Source organism: Rhagoletis pomonella, unplaced genomic scaffold (genome assembly GCF_013731165.1).
Source record: "Rhagoletis pomonella isolate Grant_MI unplaced genomic scaffold, Rhpom_1.0 Rhpom_scaffold_00007, whole genome shotgun sequence".
NCBI lineage: Eukaryota > Metazoa > Arthropoda > Insecta > Diptera > Tephritidae > Rhagoletis > Rhagoletis pomonella.
In genome coordinates this window covers 61,955,457-61,978,206 of record NW_023458561.1, presented here as the reverse complement: position 1 = coordinate 61,978,206, position 22,750 = coordinate 61,955,457, and the positions used below count along the sequence as shown (strand labels likewise).

General features: G+C 36.6%; 2 protein-coding genes across 4 annotated transcripts in view; both read left to right on the top strand.

Moving 5' to 3' along the window:
• Window positions 1–22,750, top strand: part of LOC118743267 (mucin-19) — a 207,705-nt gene that overhangs the window by 106,907 nt on the left and 78,048 nt on the right. The window contains exon 1 of one of the 3 annotated variants that reach the window (XM_036475842.1): window positions 9,298–10,397. The exons of the other annotated variants lie outside the window; for them this stretch is intronic. The gene's annotated coding sequence lies outside the window, so the exon portion shown is untranslated. Of the gene's footprint in view, window positions 1–9,297; window positions 10,398–22,750 lie in introns of those variants that run through there. 3 annotated transcript variants of the gene reach the window in all.
• LOC118743554 (deoxyribodipyrimidine photo-lyase-like) overlaps window positions 9,844–22,750 on the top strand; it is a 42,893-nt gene continuing 29,986 nt past the window's right edge. Inside the window, exon 1 of the mRNA XM_036476320.1 lies at window positions 9,844–9,987. Coding sequence (XP_036332213.1) covers window positions 9,844–9,987 — 144 coding nt within the window. The remainder of the gene's footprint in view (window positions 9,988–22,750) is intronic.

The window sequence follows — 22,750 nt, the reverse complement described above, 5'->3', positions numbered from 1 at the left end:
GCTACCTAAGCCCTGGCGGATCTTGGCATCAAGATTCTATCCAATTTTGAGTCCCGAAAACATACCCTAGCCAACTATCACCTAGTTTTTACAACCAGCTTTTGAGTCACTTTCTGTGAAACTGCAGCGATTTAGATCGGTCAAACCCCATATATGAAAGATTCCGGCAATAGGACCAGAAATTCTTTCCGTCCGAATCTTTGTTGGAAACTGTGAGCTTGCGTTACTGCGGCTACCAATAGTACGAAAATGCCAAAGAAGTTACAAAATTTGTTTACTTTTTAAAAGTTGAGCATGTCGGACCCAGGCACGACAACAACGCATGCAGAAAACAGCACTTAGACTAGATTCCGTCCATTGTAGTGTTTTCAGATCCCTTTTAATCGAAAAAACCTGAGCAGATTGTTGGGTGTCAAAGTGTTCAAGAGTTCGTCACTCAACACATCGCGGCCAAGTGCCTCACACCTAATCCTTGGCTCATCCGCTTCAAGGCAGTATGGGCAAATGGAGTTGTCATGTAGGCCTATGACAGTCAGGTGTTTGTGCCACTTGAAGTGGCCAGTCAGCAGTCTAACCAGTTGTCTGCAGTCCCGTCTGCTCGGTGAGAGCAAGCAACTAGATAGACCTTCCGACATTGAAGGCACTATGAGTTTTGCCCACATGCAGTCTCTCGATGCATCCCAGTTGTTGCTGGACGAAACATTCACCCAGTTTCTGATGATGGTTTCTATGACCGAAGATGGGAATGCTATAACTGGTTGCGGACCAAAGGATACTTGGTCGGAGCTAAGTCTTGCCTATTGGTCAGATGCTTGATTACCAGGGGCTGGATTCTGTAACTGTGAGTTTTCAAATGTCTACTGAAAATTGTGCGCACTCTTCATTTTGCGATTCAGGAGGTGTGAGAATGAGTTTTAACTGTCAAAATTGTGTACACTTCTCTTTCGAAAAACTCACTGAATTTTATTCGGTGAGTTTTTGATTGCGGGTTTTGCACTCGGTGTATACTGCATTTTCTCACAGTTACAAAATTCAGCCCCAGGTACTCTGTAGTGACCTGGCAACCAGGGGAAAGCAAGCACGTTATGTTTACCAACAGCCAGGTATTGTTGAGAGAGCTGCTGGCTGCTTGCTCTTAAGCTAAGATGATCACATTCATTCTCAGGCGCTAGCATTAAACTAAGATTGACATATGATGAAGGACGGTTTTTAAAAATAATAAATTAGCCAAGCAGGGCGGACACCATGACGGATCGCTTGTTTCACTATCCATCGTTTTAAAGTCTTATCTTGAAAAAGGACTAGGTAATTACTATCGACTAAGGTTGTTCGCTGTCCACCGTTTCGGTGCCGGAGGTGCGTATAGATGCTTCAAATCTTAAAAGAGCTTAAGCCAACTGGTTCGAGAATAACATCATTATGGTTCGCCTACTCTTTTGTCATACACCGAAACGATTAGTGACTATAAAACGGATATTTTTCTAAACACTTAGCTGAACTAAACCGGAAATATTTAGTCCACCTATTGTCCGGGATAAAACTTTGCTTATCACTAAAAATTACTTCAATATCCGTAGTATGGTACATACATAGCATGCCTAAAAGCACTTATTGCTAAGCCTCAACAATTATTTCAGGAAACACCTCAACGATCATTATTTCATCATCTCAGTTTCGTAATCAAATAAATGCCGTGAAGAAAAAAATCCATAATTCCAAACACTTGGCACCGCGTGCATTTGTAGGAGTATACATACATATGTGCATACATACATACATGTGTATGTATGACCCCATTGAATACATTCTACCACCGACTAGCAACCCGGCGATCAACATTCGTATTATCTCAATCTCTGAGCTGATCCGCTTAAGAACGATTATAGCACCCATTCGAGTTGAACACTTAAAAAAGTCAACGAAAAGAAAACAAATGTATTAAAAACCAGTTCGTAGCATGAGAAAGAGAAAATGCTAAGTAAAAACGAATGGCCAAAGGAGAATCAATCGGAGAGATTGCCTGCTGTCAGAACGGCAATACCTTCGCCTTCAGCCCCACCTCCGCAATGGCAGGGAACGCTCCGATCTGATGAAAACAACGTATGTATGCTACTAAAATAGCAACAAGCAACTACGTCAAAAGAACAACAATGGCTAAGAATAACAACTAGCGAGAATGCTTCCAATATTTGTGTGTATTATATGTGAATACCGATCGTGTATAAGTAAGGGTACAAGAACAAAAGTTACTTATATATAAAAACAGTGTGAGGCACTTTGGCGTCTGATTGTCGCCAATAGTTCAGCACATCCCTATCCCCGACGCACCGCTCCCAAACAATATGTAGCGTAGCGAAACAACGTGTCTTCGAAAGTCGAACGATTCTTGATGTAGACTTTTTCTTGTTTTAAATATTTTTCAGACTTACATACATACATACATACATATGTGCTTTATACTTTTACCTTTTGTTTATTTTATTTTTGTGGTCGCACCAATAACAAGCGGCAGTGCTACGTACTCTTACCGATCTTGCTGATCATGACAGCCATGAGTGTGATCATGATGACGTTGCGCTCGATGATCATCAACACCTTTCGAGTATTGCTCGCTTATAAAGAAAGATGGCCAGGGGTGAGGCGGCGCGTCGTGACGTGACGTTGCTGAGTTGATTGGCAGCATTGAATGAATGCGCGCCACAAACGGTCGGATTCGGGGAGAAGCAACGGCAACTACAACAACAAACGTAAATGTTTGCGTTCAGTCAAATACAGTTGTTTGTTTATAAAAACATACTTTAGGTGCAAACATACATACATACATACATACACAACTGTCTATGGCGGCAGCGAATGGAGCACTTTCTGACATCGTCGTCGATCGTTCGACAATGTTTAAATGACGCGCCAAGCTACCACCTCGCGCCGCCCCAGCCCAAAGGCCCATCAGTCGCCACAATAATAAAAACTAAATAAAAACAGAACAAATCGATGCGATCACCAGAAGCGCGCGCGATCATTGACGATCGACGTTCAGCGGCTATGGCGACTCACTTGTTTCTTGGGGCGCGTCGCTCGCTAGCTCATTTACTTGGTATGTACCCACTCGCGTTGCGCACCGCCATCCATACAACTGCTGGGTGCTATTTTGGTGAGTAATCGAGCGGGTGAGCGAGTGGAGCTCTAAAGTGTGAGGTGGCGACGATCACTTGAACTGCTCCATGGTTTTTATTATTATTTTTTTTTTTATTGTTTATATGTACACAATTGTGGGTAGGTTGATCTTTCGATTTGATCATTCTCGCTAAACGCGCTCGCTTCATATGCGCTCGTCCAGTTGGTTGTTAGTGTTTTTGCGCGATTTATGTTTTGTTGGCTCTTTGATTTGCCATTACGTTTGCGTTCGCAATTTTCACGCTCCTCTTTCTATGCTCGCCCTGGTTTTAGATGTTGCGTTGTTCTTCCTTTTCTTTTTTAGCTTTTCATTTGCGTTCGATTAAAAATTTATATATTCACTATTCGTTTTCATTGTTCGCAATAGATTTTGTAGTATGTATTTGAATAGTGCTTTACGTAAATGAAGCCACTGGTCGAGTGGCTAGTTGTTGCTTGGTTGGTTGGCATTTACGTTGCTATTTACATACCAACATACATATCAGGGATGTTGCGAATATTTGCATTCGCATTCATAATGCGAATGAATCGCATCATTTTGCACATTCGCATTCGACATTCGCATTCGCATTCGCATCAAATGGTACGAATGTTCTGCGAATGCGAATGTTCACATGACCAGAGTGTCCACTCTAATATTGTTGTTGTTGTTGTAGCCAGGTTGCGGACAATAACCGGCTTTTAACTTCAGGCGCTAGTAGGTATATCAAGCAACACTGATGGGTCTTCAACAAGTATGTATGTATGTATGTACTGCTAAAGTCTTATAAGCAACCTATAAATAATTTTAGATTCCTCCAGCGAAAGCGAAGGTTCGGATGTAAAATCTGAATTAAAGCTCAATTGAAGGCCTATCTTAAAGAAAAACGAGCTCACCTCGGTGAAAATTCTCTCGTTTGGTGGGAAACTAAACTAAAATACGACGAATTGGCAGATCTGGCCCGCAAATATTTGAGCGCTCCAAAATTTGCAAGTAATAAAAACGATGACTTAAGTTGATTATAGCTTTTGTAATGCTATTGCTAATATTCGCACATTCGCATTCTGAAAATTCGCATTCGCACATTCGCAAATATGAAAAATATGACATTCGAAACATCCCTAATACATATATAAGTTGTTTTACACAATTGTGAATTTGATCGATCATTTAGTTTTCGAATAGCTCGCAAGAAATCAATCATTGATACTCAGTGACTAGGTACTTGAACGCTGATTGAGCATGATCGGAATAAATATCACATGTCATACATACTATGTATATGTAGGTATGAATATGTTGTTATATAAGAAGATATGTATGTGTGCATGTCGGGGTAGGTACATGGTTAATTTGCGATAGGTCACGCAGATCACCGATCTTCTCTATAAAAAGTAAGGTTAATTTAAGTTAGGTGACGTCGCAACATTGACTATGGCTAGGTTGGATTTTGTTGCAGTGACCAGTTAAAACCACCAATAGCGGTAGGTGTAACTTGCTTTCTGTGGAGGCCTCCCTGGACCGCCTTCGATCTACTCGTGCCTCGAAGGATTTAATCACCTTGCATTCCAATTCCTTCGCCCAGCGCACGCTTAGCTGATCAAACGCCCATTTGGCCAGTAGTAGACCACATAAGGACAGCGGAATACCCAGACTTTCTCTATCCGGGAGCACTTCCTCAATGGTTCCCTATTATGCCAGCTCATTGGCCATGCAGTTTTCAGCGATTTCGCTGTGACTCAGAAACCAAACGAGCTCAATACTTTAATACGATGCGGTCGATAAGGAGATGAAAAAATTATTACCCTTTCTCGAACGAGCAAAGAGCCATGATAGCTGCTTGGCTGTCGGAATAGATATTCAACTCCTCGAAAGGTGTCATACTAAAGAGCAACCAATCCAAAGCTTTCTGTACTGCGGCTACAACTGCTTGGAAAACCCTGCAGTCATCCGATAGCCTAAATTTTATAGGTTGATGGGAGAAGACGTCGCCACCTACTTTCCCATTCAGCTTCGGTCCAGGACCCCGATTCTAGACACCGCACCCCTTCCAGTCCTCACTCGCTGAAGTATGGGAGGTGAAAGATTTCTTCGCACCCGAAATCGGCGTGCAGTTCTCCACATACGGGACAAAATTCGCCAAGTGTACCAGGAAAAAATTGTATATCAGTAATTTGCTCCACTAAATGGTTGCTATGGTTATTAGCAACCAATGTGGAAACGAATTTTTTCTACCGCGTTTTTTTTTTGTCGACTTCAGGTATCTAACCGAGCATAAGTTCAAACAGTATTTCGAGAAAGACTCCCCTTGTTCAAGAGATGGACATACTTAAAAAAAATGTTTAGCCCAGAGTTAGCAGTCCACTAGTATCGATATCAGGGATTCGCTTAAATTAAGAAGCCTTTTTACCGACTATTTTGAAAATTATAATCGGTCACTTAAAATTAGAATGTTTTGGGGTTTTAAATTTTACTGCAATATAAAAAGACCTTAAAGTTATAACCAAATCCTTTCAGTTGAATGGTTTTACGTCATTCCATCATATATTTAAAAAACAAAGCTGTTTCTTCAAAAGTTCCCCATAAAATTATATTTGCTATGAATGAGGTGATTAGTGTAGGAAAGTCTACGTCAGAGTTAGCATGGGGTAAACTATCTGACCATCACAATAGCCTTGTCATTTTAATAGCTTTAACAAGAGAATAGCCACACATTTAAAAACAATACGCTGTTTTGAGAACTGCACCCCTCCATACGCTCCGCAGAGAGTTAAAGTTTCTTTGTTTCATTCCATCTCAATCCAACTTATTTTTGTTAGTCTGGATATTTCAGAAATATTGATCTTATTCTGCAATTAGGTTCCCGCGATTCATCAACTCCCCCTTTGTATCTCCATAGGACTAGGTACGTCTATATGTAAGTATTTACGTGACGTAGTTTCACTACATAAGCAAATGGTTTTCGTTTTCAACAAACACATTGATTCTTACTTCGTCATATTCGTTTATCTCTCGGTTTATGTGCTTTTCATTTTCATTGTTTGTTTATTTTTTTCTTTTTATTTCTTTTACATTTTTTTTGTACATAGTATAACTTGTGTCGTTCTTTCTTTATTCGTCGCTACGCGCACTCTTATCGCTTATTCAGCGGCTGTCATGTCATTGCTATTGCTGTCAATGTTGCTAGTTCTAGCAGTTGTTCGCTATTCATGTTTTGTTGTATTGTGTTGTCATCTATGTTAAACTCGTTCGCGGTATTCGTAATTGCTGTTGTCTATTGGCCACCACCAGCACCACCAATTACTGCTTTGTTGTGTTTGGGGCGACCGACTCTACGTTGGTCGTTGTTGTCGTCGTCGTCGTCGCCGACATTTTCCTCAGTCGTGGCCACATACATACTTCGCGGCGTCGTAAACTTTGTCGTATCTGTCAACGTTCATTGTTGGCATGCTCACCGTCGACTTCTCGTCTTCAATTCTTGCGAACTTTGAGGAGCGCATATTTTTTTCTCAGTCGCACTATAAAAGGTTGTCGCGGCGAACGTTCTGTGAGTGGTTACTGAAAATGATGGTTCCTTAGCTTTTTTCGAATTAAGTTTTTATTTATACTCGTAAATTCAATCGTTCTGTGAAAATTTCTTCTTCTCTTTTGCGTGATTTGATGATCGCGACGTAGGCAAGTTCGAGAACTGGCAAGCTCCAGCACAAAAAAAAACTATTAAGAATCAAAGTTTATGAATTTTGCATTATTAATGAAGTATATATGTAAGTATACTGAGAACGCGTAAAAGTGCCCTCAGTGCGAATTCAAAAATCAATTCTACGTTGACAAAGATCACACAGCGCGATCGCTTGGAGCTGATCGTGCGTGTGATTTCACAAAGCAAAAAAAAGTGCAACGCAATAAATGAAAAAAAAACACGCGCACACAACACAATCTGAAGCGCTGAGCGACGATCATCTGTTGCTTTTTCACAGGCAATCATAAATACACAACAAAAAAAGGTTATCAAGAGGCAAGTGATCGTCGTGGTCGCCGTCATGATCGTCATACCCGACACACTGACGCCAACGTACAAGTCAAGTGGTGATTTAAATTGCACAGTGTGAAGAATATACTGAACAAAAAGCAAAACGAGAGGGGAAAGAACAAGCACTGAAGCGGCAGCAGTAGCTACAAAAACATCTACCGGCTGAGCCAGCTTTATTGGAGACACACAGTCATTTAGTGCCCAGTCAGTGCACCCCTTGCCTCTCGGTGCCTGCTGTCTGTTCGTCCGTCCGCCCGTACGTCTGCTTGCGCTGTCGCGTTCAATTAAAACTCTCCAGCTCCCGACTATGTACTCGAACTATCTTTCGATTTGTCTGCTATACGGTCAAAATAAATTGTTGTTTGGCTCTGCCGGCTCTGGGTTATTGTCTCCACTGTCCGTTGGTGCCGTTGGTTGGGGCCCACACGTTTACTCACTCACTCACTCACTCACCCAACGACTCGCAAACCACAGCCACTAAAGCCAGACTCGTCGCTTAGTTATGGGCGTCGTTGTTGTTGTACACTTTAATTTTTTTCTTCTACTTTTTTTTTTTTTTTTTTTTTGAATTTTCTGCTTTATACTTTACTTTGTTGAGTGTACAAGCTGTGTTATTCTTCCTCTTATTACACATACGTATGTTGTTATTGTTATCATTGCCGCCAACGACGGACGGACGCACTATTAACCAATGGTTTAGTATGTGTGGGTTGGTGGCACTGCTGTCGCTGTTGACGTCGCAGTCGCTGCTGCCTACAGATTTCGCTACAAGTGTGTGTTTGTTTGATCGCTGAAAGACAAAAGTCAGCGCGCAGCGCCGTCGTTAACGCTGCCGCGTCTCGATCACTACGCCGCCTGCATTGCACTGTGTGTTGTGTGAATCAAATAGAAAATATTTTAGTTTGAGCGTAACGTTGCATACGTCGAGATCGCGCGATTCCGCGTTATATTTTTGAATGAGTTATAGCAGAAGAAGAAGAAGAGGAAAAAGTAAATATTTAGTGGCATGCGGAGAACGTATTTAGCAGCGTGTGGAAAATCAATATTCGTAACTTTTGGAATTTAATTGGGAATTGCCCGTCAAAAGCAGATTACACAAATCCAAACAGACAAAGCTCCCAAGCATCTCCACCGCTACATTTGCGATTCCATTTTGATCGGTGGCGCAGAGAGCGTACCTATATTTTTTCGTATTTCAAAATGCCGTACGGGTTGGACGTACGCCATAACAAGTGTAGTGTTTAGTGATCGCGCGACTATATGTATGTAGATCACTTCGGGAAATTAGTATTTTTATAAAGAAAAAAAATCACTGAAATTTCTCAGCGAAAAAAAACAAGCAGAGTTTATGGATGATTAAACCAGTGAATAATTATGAGAACTTACGCGATCAATGCCATGTTGTTGTTACAAAAATTGCAATAAAAATTTTCTTTCATTAATTTTTTTTAGTATTCATAAATCATCAGCAATCGTAGCAGTGTCTTTGAAGTGCAAATTTATAGTGTGAGCATCATTGAAATAGTGTAAAAGTAAAAATAAAACTAAAAGAAAATATTGTCTGTGTTGATTGACGCGTTAGTCGTAGGTGCTGATCAGCTGGCAGACGTGTAGTTTTTCAAATTGTAACAGCGCATTTAGTATAAAAGTGTATAATTTACTGAGCAGCGCACATTTTGCCTTCAAGTAAGAAACACCAGCCACAAACAGACAGTGTGTTCTGTGCCGAAAACTTCAAGTGATCGCCAAGTGATCCTCATATCTGCGCTTGAGGCAGACAAAAGTCGTTCGATACGCACTCCGCAAACACAAATACATACGAGTAAAAACAACAAAAAAAAAGTGTTAAGAATAACTGTGTCGCCGCATTTAATTGAGTTCCACGAATTCACTGTGAGAATTCTACAAAATAAAAGCCGAAACAGACAGGAAGACAAAAGAAAAAGGCAATAAGCGAATGAAAAAACAACAACAACAAAATCAAGCATTAAGCCACTCCAGCAAAAGGTCGAGGAATACCCTGCCGACGACGACGACGACGACGACGGCACACACGATTTTCAAGAAGTGATCACGCACGTGCATAGACCCCTCTGTATTCCCGCACACACTTGAGATACCCAAAAAAAAAAAAAAGTCGACTAAGCAGACGACGACGACGTCAGCACTGGCGACACATTGTCCGACGTTCAAGTGCACGATCGCCGACGAACAGCCAGACGTAGCAGGCAACAGCAGCAGCGCAACGATAATTGCCTGCAGGAAGCAAAGAGCAGGCGACCAAAATGCAACAACAACAGCGCCAGATAGACACACACATTTGAAGCGGCAGAAAAGTCATTAATAAACAAACGGCGTAGATAGGCCAATAAAAATAAGGTATCTAGAAGATACACACACACACACACACACAAGCGTATACCTAGATACATGTGCGCCTAGAACTCAACCAACCAAAAAAAAAAAAAACAAAGTCACAAGCTGTGCGCTAAAAACTACCAAGCAAGTGGCAAGCGGTAAGCGGAAGATCAGCTAGAACAGCCAGCAGCCGCAAAGAAGTGCAAAGAACCTGAAAAGGAAGCAGCGCCGCATTTAAAACAAGTTCAGCTAGTAAATAGTTGTACGACGACTAGCTCTTTTTTCTTGTTGTTGTGCTTTTATGAGGCATTCTAGTAAGCAGCAGCAACAGCATGAAAAATTTGTGGCATTAAAGGAGGCGCCAGCATACCTGCCAATGTCTGCGGATGGCTTGTCTGTCGAACGCCGTGAGGCCATAATCGCCACCGTCGTCGCCAAAGTCGCGGCAAGTTACCGTTGCACGAGACGCGCGTGAACACAACGATCAAACGTACATAGAAGAAGTTGTGACGTGTTCTGGATTAGAAGTCACCTAGTTGAGGAAGTCACAGGCACAGAGATCGTTTAGAGATCGCTCGAAAGATTGTTAGCTTAGAACGTACTTGAGAAAAAGTCACATACGTAGCTGCGGGATTCTATGCGTTTAGCATCGTAACAAAAGCAACAACATGCATCAAGGAACAGCGTAATAGATAACGATACATATGTAGATATGTATAGAAGTCAAGAGCTCTTCAAAGCGTGAATTGGAATGCAGGCGAGAAACGTACCAAAAATAAGGGATCGCGAACAGAATTAGCAACAACAAGCACTAGCAAGCAAGTGTGAGGGCAGGCAACCGCACTTGAGTACTGCGTAAGTAAATTTTACGTTACTAGTACCACTTAGGCATAAGTTATAGTAAAAGTATGTTTGTATGTTTCACTGAAAAAAAAAAATTTCATAAAAGAAATAGGAAAATCTTGAGGAAAATTGTGTGAAAACTGGAAATAATTGTGAGTAAAGACCCGCAGACAGCGTAAGACAGACACACAGACAAGCGGAAAAGCATAGACTAACAGACAGACATCGGCACAGACACTCAAACAACAGACATGGGACGCCAAATAAACAGTCAGACTGATAAAAAATACAACACATGTGCAACAGACATAGATAATGAAACAAAAAAAATGCATACAAACATACACACATAAAAAGTCACAACAATCAGAAATCGTATATATATTATACGTAGTAACAGCAACAAGCAGCATATAAAATTTGTCGACAAAAAGCAGTGCTCCAAAATGCCAACAAAAAAATAAAAATAAATAACACAACAACAACACATAAAGCAATTAACATGCAAAGGTCATTTTAGTTAGGAAACCAATATAGCGTCATGCAGGCAGCGAGTAAGCGATGATCAAACACATGTATACACATTAGGGTGCTTCACAAAAAAAAAAATATTGCGGTTTTCCACCGGAACTATACAATTTATTTTATTCTAAGGCCACCGCCAAAATATTTCGTTAAAAACTATTGACATTTACGTGAGTATGATCGATTTGAAAATATCTCCAAAATCTCATTATTTTGATACCTACCGTTGATAAAATTTGTAAACGTTTTTATGCAAATCTTTTATGATTAACCTCTTCTCTCATCTAAGGTTATCATTTAAGAAAAATTATTTTCAAAACTGTTATAAATAAAAAACGCGGTTTTGGAGGTTTCACGTAAATCTTTAGCAAACTAATAAAAGTACTTATTTCATTTATAGGGAGAGATCCACCCTAATGTACATGCATATATACCCCTGTGGATACATTTACATACTGTCTATACCCTGTGGGAAATTTATCTAACTATAAGTTAACTTGAAGTTGATTAGAAAGGAACTGAAGGTCACTATTATCTGTATATTTTCTTTGAGGAAATCTAACTATATTTCCATGGCGATGACCGCGATATAGTCAAGGGTGGTAACCTCTTTTTGCCTTTTTACTTTTTTAATTAGTTATTATATTTTATTACACTACATATTCGTTTGCATATTCTGCTGTAGGTGGTTCCATATTCGATTTTGATTTTCCTTTTATTTCGAAAAAGTAATTGTGAAGTGCAGAAAGAAAGTGTATTCAAAGTAAAATTTGTATGAGGATATTTATATGGAAACTTGTTTAAAGAAAACAGTGACCCGGTTAGATCGGCATTAATTTTCAACTAGTTTAAAGTTAGCCTTTTGTAGTTAACTAAAAGTTATATATTCAATAGAAATCCCGCATAAAATCTAACTACAAGTTGATTATTTTTTATCAATTGATAACTTTTTCCTACAGGGTATTTGCCTAGCGAGTGTTCCACACGCACATGTGTTTGTATGTTTGCTTTTCATTTTTATTTTTTCCAATTTACTTTTATTTTATTTTTATTTTTTGTTTGATTTTTATTTACTTTGACCCACAATATGTTAAGTCATTATCTGTTCACATACTTATTGTCGTTGATATTTTTGGTGTTGTCGCTAATGCTTTATTTTTATCGCTGCATATGCACACAAATTCGTGTAGGTTTGTATGAGGATTTTGTAAATTTTGAGGAATACCCCTCCACAGACATTCGTACGTACATATATATGTATGTACATAATTATGTATTTATGGATGTAATTAAGTGGTGTATATAGCGCTGAGTCAAGTCATTCAGGGGGTTATGAACTTATTGACATACAAACGTACTTACATACATACATACATGCATACAAACGTATCTAAAACATTCATTTCATACACAATTTTTTATTATGTGAAGTGAATTGAAATGAGGAATAAAATAGGTTGAATAAAACAACGTAATAAAAACAAACAAGGAATGGAATGAAATGAAATGAAAATGGAAAAAAACGACATGAAATTAAGTGAAATGAAATGAAACAATATACATCCATAAGAAAAAAAGTGTGTCGCTATGAAAATGGAATGAAAAAAGAAATAAAACGAAACGTTAAACGAAAAGTTAAGATACGAAATGAAAATGGAATGAAAATAAAAGAAATGAAGTGAAATTAAATAATATGGAAATAAATTATACCGCCTGCGGGTAGCCCTGTGCCAAAGAGGAGTGCCTGGTGAAACCAGAACTGCATATTTCCATCCCTTCTCTTTCTTTTAGTGAATGGGTCCTCGACTGCGGACTTCTGTGGACCAAGTCCAGTTTACGTCAGCACATTGACCACGCTGAAGGCATGTCTTATGGCATATCGGCCCATCGCCGACTAAACACCTGAGACTTTGAGTAATTGCACCGACCTTGGCAGCGAAGTTGCCCCGATGGTGGCACCGACGAAGACATTGACCGCCTAATAAGTAATGCCGGAGCGGTCTTTGATATGATGCACACGTCATGTCGTAACGAAAATTTGAGTTCAAGATTTAAGATCAGTCTATTCAAGTCCAATGTATTATCCACACTGCAGTACGGTTGCCCAACTTGGAAAGTCAGCATTGCAAGAACCTGGGCGCCTGTAAATTTTCGTAAACCGATGTTTTAGAATAACACCCCGAATATTTTTGGGCTAAAATAATATCAAATAACGAGTTGCCCAGAAAAGCTAACATGAAGCTCCTTGATGTCCGACTCCGGAGACGGAAAGGGATAGGCCACACCTTGCTCAAAGAAGACGCCAAAGAGGCGAAGCTACTTGAGTTAAGCTGGTTGGAAATCAAAGCTATTTAGAGAAACCGAACCAGACGGTGCGTAGTGGAGGCGAAGAAGAAGAAACGGAGTGAAGAACCACGAAACGATAATGGACGAAACTATATAGCGTAAGACAAGATATAGATAAAATTAACTAATCAATAACTCGTTTTTACTTCTGGATCGAGATGGTCGTCAATCTTGACTTCAACTGCATCCTAAAAATGTGAGTCCCACCCAGAAGATAATGCCCCAGAAACGAAGTGTTCGGTAAAGAGCTCATCTCACCAATGCGATGCATCGGAGCTGGGTACTGCATTTAAAACTTCTCATATTTGCAACGAGGTCCCGAGACATACCAAAAAGGCAGCAAACACCCATCTATGACATAGTCTACCTGAAAAACTTAATTTTACATGTATGTAGAAATGCATTTGATAGATTTGCATACATATATCTAGCCAACCTGCTATTCACTCACACATAGATATGTATGTATATATGTAAGTCTAACTCGCTTTCATTCTTTTTGGTTTAGTAATCATTCGAATTCTTTGCGCTTAAGCAACCCACACATCTGGCAGCACCTCACCTGCAACACACGCTCTTTAATTGAATACGCGATTTTTCATACATACATACATACATGTATGATTGTATGTGAATGTGGCTGATTGCTTTCAACCAGCTGTGCCAGAACTGCTGTTGCAGTTGTTAAAAAAAAATAAATAAATATTTAGCATTCGCGTTCAAGCGCTGATCCGATTACTTTGCATGCCAAATGACATGATCGCAGCCACCATCTTCTGATACAAATACTTTTTTAGATGACACAAATTAATTTTGTGTTTTTGTTTTTTTTTTTTTGTCATCAAAGCTCTTTTTTAATTGCGTGTTTACAAGTATTTTATCATTCGTATTTTTTTTTTTCAATCTCAACTGTGAATTGCTTTATTGTCAACGTTAAGCATTCACACAAATATTGGTCATTTTGCTGCATATATGTATGTATGCTATTTATTTATATGAACTTTATTTTCTAATTACGTTGACTCTTGGCTATTTTCGTCACACTGTCACGCAGTGGCGAGTGTTAAATACCTGTCTGACAAGTTTAGCGCAACGAAGCGAACGTAGTCGACAACACCGTGTAGTGAGTTAATGAGAAAGAAGTTGGCTTGGTACGGTAGCGGTGGTGGAGTTAGGGGGGATAAACTGTTGGCGCTGCTGCCCACAGCTGACTTACACCTGAACTCAACATGATCACCGCGACGCGTCATCGCTGACTATTAACGCCGCACCGTCGATTGTATTGTTTGTTGGGGCATACAAAAATACCACACATGTATGATATACAGGGTGTTTCAATGAGACCGCAGGTTTTATTTTATATTGTCAATATAATGCAACAAAATTTGTGAAAATTATGTTTTTCTTTTCATACGGGTTACTTCAGTCTCTTCAACCGAAAAAATCACGCAACGCGCGAAATGCACTTCTTGCGGAAAGAACATTAAGATATCACAAATAATTGACAAATACCTGAATCACCCTTTACATATTTAAGTGTATGTATGTGCCGTGCCATGTGTAGGGGAGCTGCTCACTGGCGCTGCCAATTTATTACGCTTTGCTTGGCGCCCTTTCCCCCCCCCCCCCCCCCCCCCCACTCATTTCGTCAGCACACTATATGTAATTACTTAATTGTGGCCTCTGTGATTTTTTTTTTTTTAGTGTGGTAGCTGTCGCTTTTGTCATTTCGTTTGCAACGTCGCGCATTTGCCATGTCTGCCACTGCGATACCTCCGTCCTTCAAATGTGCGATTTCGCGCTGTCGGGTTTGTGTGTGGCGAACTTTTTTTCCATTTATCTCTCTATTTTTTTTTCTCTGTTTGTATGCCTTTTTCCTTGCTCTTTTTCTTATAATCCATGTATTTCTTTTTCTTGCAAGCCTCATTTGCATTTCTTGCCAGCTTTTGTCATCGTCGAGTTTCTTCGTCATATATTTCTTTTTCACTACATTTCTACAGCTATTTATATATTTTTTAAACATTTTTTGCAATTCCCATTTCTGAGTATTTTACGGTGTTTTCTTTGTAATAATCACTACCGGTTCATATCTACCGCCAACAGCAGCGGCAGTAACAGTATTAACAAGTACCGTGAAAACAAAACAAAGTAAACATAATAAACTTCATCGTCTTTTTGGTAACTGCTCGCCGCCAAATCGCTTGCGGGTCTCATAACACCAGCTTTTTTTTCGTTTCATGGAAATAAATAAGGCTGCAAAAAAATGAAATCGTTTATTCAGCTGTCTTTAGCGTTTTTTTTTTTTATTTTTTTTATTTACCTTCGTTGGCATATCTCAAGTATTACTTCTTTACTTCTTGTCCCCTACTCGCTCTAACCAATCTACCTATTTTGTATTTTTCTGCTCCATTCCTTTTGATTTAATTGTTGCTTATTGTTTTGCGCTCAAAGCCGGTTTCAGTTATTGTCAAGTGTTTGCCACGATCAATTATTCACTTTTGTTGAATGCGTAGCGGCTGCTGCGTTTTTATTTATTCAATTTTCGATTAATTTCTGGTCTCATTTGCATAAATTATTGAAACTACTTTTTTCAGCTATTACTTAATTTATTGGACTATATGTTTTGTATGTTTATAATTGCTGTTATAAAAACTTCAGTGGCGCAGAAACGTGCCTTTTTGGCATTACATATATTGATTTTTTATTAATTTTATGCTCCCAAAATAGATATCGCCGGCATATACATACATATATTAGGGTGGTACTTAAAAATATCAATATCTAAATTTTGTGTGGGTTACCCTTTTATTTTGTTCTACGAAAAATATACACATACATCCGCGAAAATTTTAAAAATTCTAAAATAATTTTTAGTCGTCGTTGCCATGGTTTGAGAAAAATTGAAACTGATACTTGAAATATTATTGAAAACTATTATATGGAGACTGTCATTTGTTTAAGTTTTTTCGGTATAAGTGCAACACTTTTAAAATTTTTTCTATAACACTGGTTTGCAAATAATTATATTGAAAAAAAAATACGAAGAAACTCATTTATAAAAGATATTTTTGTTTAAAATTTTGTGTACAGTTTTTTTAGAAATGGTATTTTTTTGATTTTCTGGGGCATGCTTTCTTTGATGACTAAACTAACAATTCCGATCAATACCAATCAGTACTTCGTTGAAAAGACATTTAAAATACCCGTCAAACGATATATTTTGTCGAATGTTTGCTACTAAAAAAAACTGCACGTTTTTCAAACCCTCGTGCAACCCCTAAACAATATTTTTAAATTTTTAAATTTTCGATGGTGTCTCATATAAAATTTAGATGTTGATATTTTAAATACCACCCTAATTTTACACACATAAATAGCTAGTCGAATATGAAATAAAGCTGTGGTGGATTGGTTCATTTAATTTAATTTTTCTAATAATTTGTATTTTTGTTTGCGGCCAAGACTTTGTAGGCATAATGTCGACCACGAGAGATGTCGAGATTCGAATTTATTGCCTTTAAATTTAAGCTCATTTGGCTGAATCCATGAATTTTTAGTGGTTTTATTTATTTATTGATTTATTTATTGACCGAATAAGTATAATGTTCAAATTTCAAGTTTAGTTTTTTAGACATGAATACATATGTATGTATGTACATATGTATGAAAACCAATAAAACATTCCATTAAGCAAAAGACTTGTCTACGTTAACTTTTATAAGATCATATCCACTAGCTGATAACCGGAATGATTTTCGAAAGGGTTATACATTCTGCGTTTTTAAAAGTGAACGTAATTAAAGAAGGAAGAATTACATCGAAAATGGCGCATTGCTTAAAAAGGTTTATCTTCAAAAAAAATTGCTTCTTGTTCGTAGACCCAGAGTATGAAAAGCTTTATGAAGTAAGAAAAATTCCTTAATTTATTTTACTAAACTTTCTTTTATAAAAAAGTCACGACAAAAAACTATCTGGCGGTATAAGCTTTTTAAAACTGGAATTTTATATGGTCGTGGCACATAGTGAAAGCTCTCTCTGATCGCCACCGTTTTATTCAATGCTAGGAATATACGCTTTCTACAGGAAAGAAAATTTACTGAACAATTTTGAAAAATTATTAAACTTTCACATTTGCCAAAAAGCTTTCGTCACAAACCTATTAGAAAGCTCAATGTAATACTGGGACTTCAACTGCTTTATTATTAAAAGCTTTCACAAGATCGAACGTTAAGACAGCTTTGTAGTAAATAACTCAATTTGCGAGTGCATTTTTTCTTCTGCTTCCCAGCATTATTCTTGTTTTCAAATCATTTGTATAAGATGTTAGTACTTTTTTTATTTATAAAAAATTTTTTCAGTATTTTTTTCTGGTTTTTTATTTGTAATTATTTAAGTATTAGTAAAATTATATGAAAATCATTTGGATGCATTACTAATACCCACCTCAACACTTTCTTGCGAGCAATAAAATAGCTGCAATTTATGCCAAAAACTATAAAATTTTAAGCGAAATTCTTCAAAAGCCAAATGTCTTCATTTTTAGCAGCAAAAGTATAAGTATCAGCAGCAATCGCTTGCAATAATTTATACAAGGAAATTACGTACTTCGGAAACGAGCAAAGTACAGGAAAAATTCTAAAAAAAAAAAAATCGCTCACCACTTCAGTTTAGAATTTGCTAATTTAAATTTAACATATGCACAATATTTTAAGCTATTTTGCATACGTAATCGCCAAAATGAAAACATACACACGCGAACAGATGCATACATGCTTAAAATACTTCAAAATACAAATTGAATTAAACACTTAATTTCTAACACAAATTGTTTAAAAATAAAACACGAGTAGGCGAATTTCGTTTGGTCTATTTTCTAAAAGTCGTAGTTATTTTTATTTTGGCAACCACAATTTGCCATTCAGCGTAAGTTACCCTACGCGCGCACACCTTGCACCCCTCACCACCGCCCCAACGAGACAAATGCAACTGAGCGGAAAGGTGCATAGATTTCTTCGCCGAAAGGGAAAAAATAAATAAAATGAAAATAACAACAACAAAAAAACAGAAATTCAACTCAAATGTCAGCCAGTTGACGGTGCTGTGGATTTGTTGATTTTGGCAGCCAAGTTGAACGAAAATTTTAGCGTGAAGCATACATATGTACGTTTTCTTCAAATTTATTTCACTGCATACAAATGCTATTATTTACCTAAAAGTTTATGCATTAAATCGAAAGCGCTTGCTTGTGGGTGTGGGTGAGGCTTGACCGCCGCCTGCTATGTGCCATTCAAAGACGCAACGTAAAGAAGAAAAATTTCGAATGAGTTGTGATTGTAGGAAATTAGCGCGCCAAGAATCCGAAAATCATTTCAGGCAAAATTAAATAATCGAATTACAAAAAGCACGAAATAAAAAGAAACTACCAAAATTGCCTTTATATTTTTTTTTTTTTGTAATTTTTTCATTTTGAATGTCATTTGACGTAGTCGTTCACACTAAAAATAGCGGAGTAAAATTTATTTTATGCAACTGTTTGAGCAAAAAATTATTTCTTTAGGTGAATCTGTTGCCTGGGCGACAAGAAAATAAATAAAAAAATAAAATATTTATATTCGCACAGCTGGAGGTCAACCCACACAATTTTTGGTGGGAATTTTCTTGAGTAATAATTTTTAATTTTAAGTGCTTTATTGTTGTTGTTTCTTTAAGCGGACAAAAATCGATACCAGAAAATAGTAAGGGAGGAGGCTATACTAAGGATAAAATTTGTCCTTGAAGTAAAGTTTGGGGAGTACAGGAAAACTTAAATGAATTAGATTAGAGGATATAAATATTAAGCGAATTATCGCATTTCCCTTTTATATTTATTTGTAGTCTATTTAAATATCGTTAGAGTATTCGACTTCATTATAGACAACTATCGAATTGGACTTTGTTTTTACTTTTGCTATAAAATGTATCGATACATTATTATTTCGATATAACGATATCGTTATCGATTAATTATAAGTTACCGGTGTATTTATCGACTGCCAATATATTTGTTGCACTTTATTATTTTCGATCTATGTACATATCCTTTCGTGTTCGCCACTAATATCGTTATCGACTTTTACCTTTTTTACTTTTGTTATTATAAAGTTTATCGGTATCGCTATCGATACATTATGGTTTCGATATAGTTCTATCGCTATCCATTTATTATAAGTTATCGTTCTATTTATCATTGTCGATATATTTGTCGCCGTCGTTCTCGCTTTCTGCTTGCTTTTGCTTGTGCCATTATACAGAAGAAGTCGATATCGATATAACAATAGATTTGTTATTTATCGGCGCATATATTTATCGACCAACGATATTTATTATATTTGTAGTTCTCGTTTCGATTTTTTTCCTTACTCCTTAGTGCTATTGTTATCGATTACATTCAAACTGTCAATATCATATCGTTCTTGTTGCTGTGATTATTTTGTTAAGTTATCGATATCTCTATCATTTCTAATTTATCGGTCATCACTTGCCTGTGTCGATTTAAATAGGATATCTCTGCGATGAAATGGACAAATTTCCGAGTTTCTGTTTCAGAATATGTCAGGGAGCTTCAAGCTCGCGATATTATGTCATAATTGTTTGTGTTCTCGCACATACAAATTGCTAATATCGTTATCGATTAATTATATTTGCTTGGTACACTCATCGATCATTGATACCTTTATTGTTTCCTTCTGCTGTCCTAGTTTTATTCTTGGCTAAGTTTATACGGTCATCGATGCCTTTATTGTCGGCGTTCTCGCTTCGTTATTTTTTTTTTTCTGAATCACATTCAGTTTAGAAACTTGACTATATTTTTCGATTTCTAGGTGTTATCGATCTTAAGGTGGCATCTCTAGTGACCGTGCCAGAAAATTTTCATGTATGATATAAGTTTATCATTAAACTAGTCCAGTTTTTGATTAATCGACTTCGGATTTAATCGATTTAAAAATGGCATCTCCATTAACAGACACTAAAAAGTAATCAAAATTCGATTTTGAAATTTTTTACATTTTTTTTTTTATCTAATCGAAACAACTATATCGAATTTGAAGCCACTGATAAATAAGTTAATCGATTTTAAGTTATGTTGATCTAACTTATCATCCCCATTAAAGAATAACATCTATGCGGCCACCGCTTTTTTAAAAAATATAATTAACAATTTTTTTTTTGGAAAAATTTTTATGATAATTTTTTATGTAGCTACATTTTTTAACACTTCATTCTAAGTAATTTGTTGCACTCATTTACATGCTTTCGCATTTGCTAAATCAAATTTTTAGTCTGTTTGCCAAATCTGCATAGAATTTTCAATTTTTTTACAGTTCCTACCTACACTCTTGCTTTTCAATAAATTTCTGAACGAAATCGCTGCAAAATATTTCGCATATTTTTAAATTATTTATGCAAATGGCTTTTTTAATTATATTTTGCGTCTTTTGTACGTGTTTTTTTTTTTTTAATTATTTGTGCTATTATTTAAATTAATTTGTTTTGGTTGGCCAAAAATTTTGTGGATAATTTAAATGCTGCTAAAATAGCGCTCGCCTTGCTCAGCAGACGATTTTTATAGACAAATATTTTTTTATTTTTCTTTTTTTTTGCTGATCTCCAACAAATTTATATGTACTTTTTTCGCATGTAGCCTTCAGCACAAATGACTTCATGCCAAATTAAAATTCTTTACTTTTAGGTTTTTTACTAGGAATATGATTTAGTACATACATACATATTGTACAATTTTTTTTAAGTTTTGCATTTTTTGTCTGTAGTATATTTCGTTGGCCTTTTTATTTTTTTATTTTTATGATATTTTTCTTTTTAATATTTTTTCCACTCATATCTACCTAAAAACATATGTTAAACCATCGACAACTTGCCTCACTGACGTGCATACTTCATGTCTATATCCTGTTGGACATATTTAACACCAAAACCCACGCAAACACTCGCAGCATGCCTCGCCACTTCAACGCGCCTAAACATCTTAACCCTTCCGCTGCACACCCGCTAAAAACATACCCACTCGCCACTTGCGAGTTGATGAGAAAATCATCAGCAAATCATTAAGCTATATAAATCGTTTTGTTTGTATATTCAACATTTAGCGTAGTATTAATAATAAAAAAAAAAATATTAATAGCAACAGTGCTCACAATACTAAAAACAATTATGAGAAAACTATACTAAACAAAAATTTCAAGCGCCAAAGAAAGCGTAAAAATATATTTTTAATGCAAACAAAACAAAAGAAGCAGCTGTGTTATTCATTAGCATTAGCCAAAATGAAAATTTTTACGTCAATATCTGGGAATTTCCGTTGTGAATATTTTTCAGCATTAGATAATAAATAAATTGTTGGAAAAACGGAATTTGAAATTTTTGCGCTTTTAAGTGGCTTCTTGAGTTCATTTGGGTGATATTTTGACGTACATACATACATATGTTTGTACATATGCAGCTATTTTGAAGAACACATCACTTTTTGTTGTTCATTTCATTTTATGACGCGTCGCATTAGATATTTATTAGCTTTTGGATTTGCTCATGACAGTTGCTGGCTGGCATTGCTTGATGTCACTTCGGCGCTTGTACTTACTCGTACAAATGCTGAGGGGAATTTCATTTCGCATACATACATACATACATACATCAAAGCGAAAATCGATGGGGGTCTCCTTTTTTTCTCTTTTGAATTGTTTGTTTTTCTTTTCTTTTGTAAATCACTTGCCAAATTGATAGAAATTCAGGTGAAATTTTCCAAAGAACAATTTTTTCTAAAATGAATGATGAATTTTCATATTTTGAAATTTTTGAAGGTCATAATCGTAAATTTTAAAATGGTCATTACGTCAAGAGCAATTTTGTTTATTGTATTTTTCCTAATTTAATATTTAAGTGAATTGTATGTATTTGTTAATAATTTAAATATTGTGTTATGCGAGCAATTTTAAATTAAACAGAATCCCAAAATACGTACAATCCAAGTTGTTTGCGAATTTCGAAAATTTTTTTCTAAAAAAAATTTATTTTTAATTTTTTTATTATTTGTATATTAAGGTGCCTCACCAGAAAAAAACGCACGGTTTTCCCGCCAGAATTATAAAATATATTAAAGTTAAACATTTTCTCCACTTTATTTCGGCAAGATATTTAGATTTACGTGAGCTGGGATTTGAAAGTACATAAAAAAAACTTTTTGAAAATATTTTTTTTTCCCAAAAAATTACATACGATGATATAATAAATAATTTGAGCTTAAAACGGCTGCATAAAAATTTGTAAACATTTTATCCACGGAATACTCGCATAAATCTTAACATTTTTCCGAAATATTTTGGCGAAAGTCTTAGAATATAATAGATTTTATAATTCCGATGGAATGCATGGATGGTACTGTATCGATTTTTTTTTTTTTTTGTATGGAGCGTGATGTACCCTAATCTACATACATACAT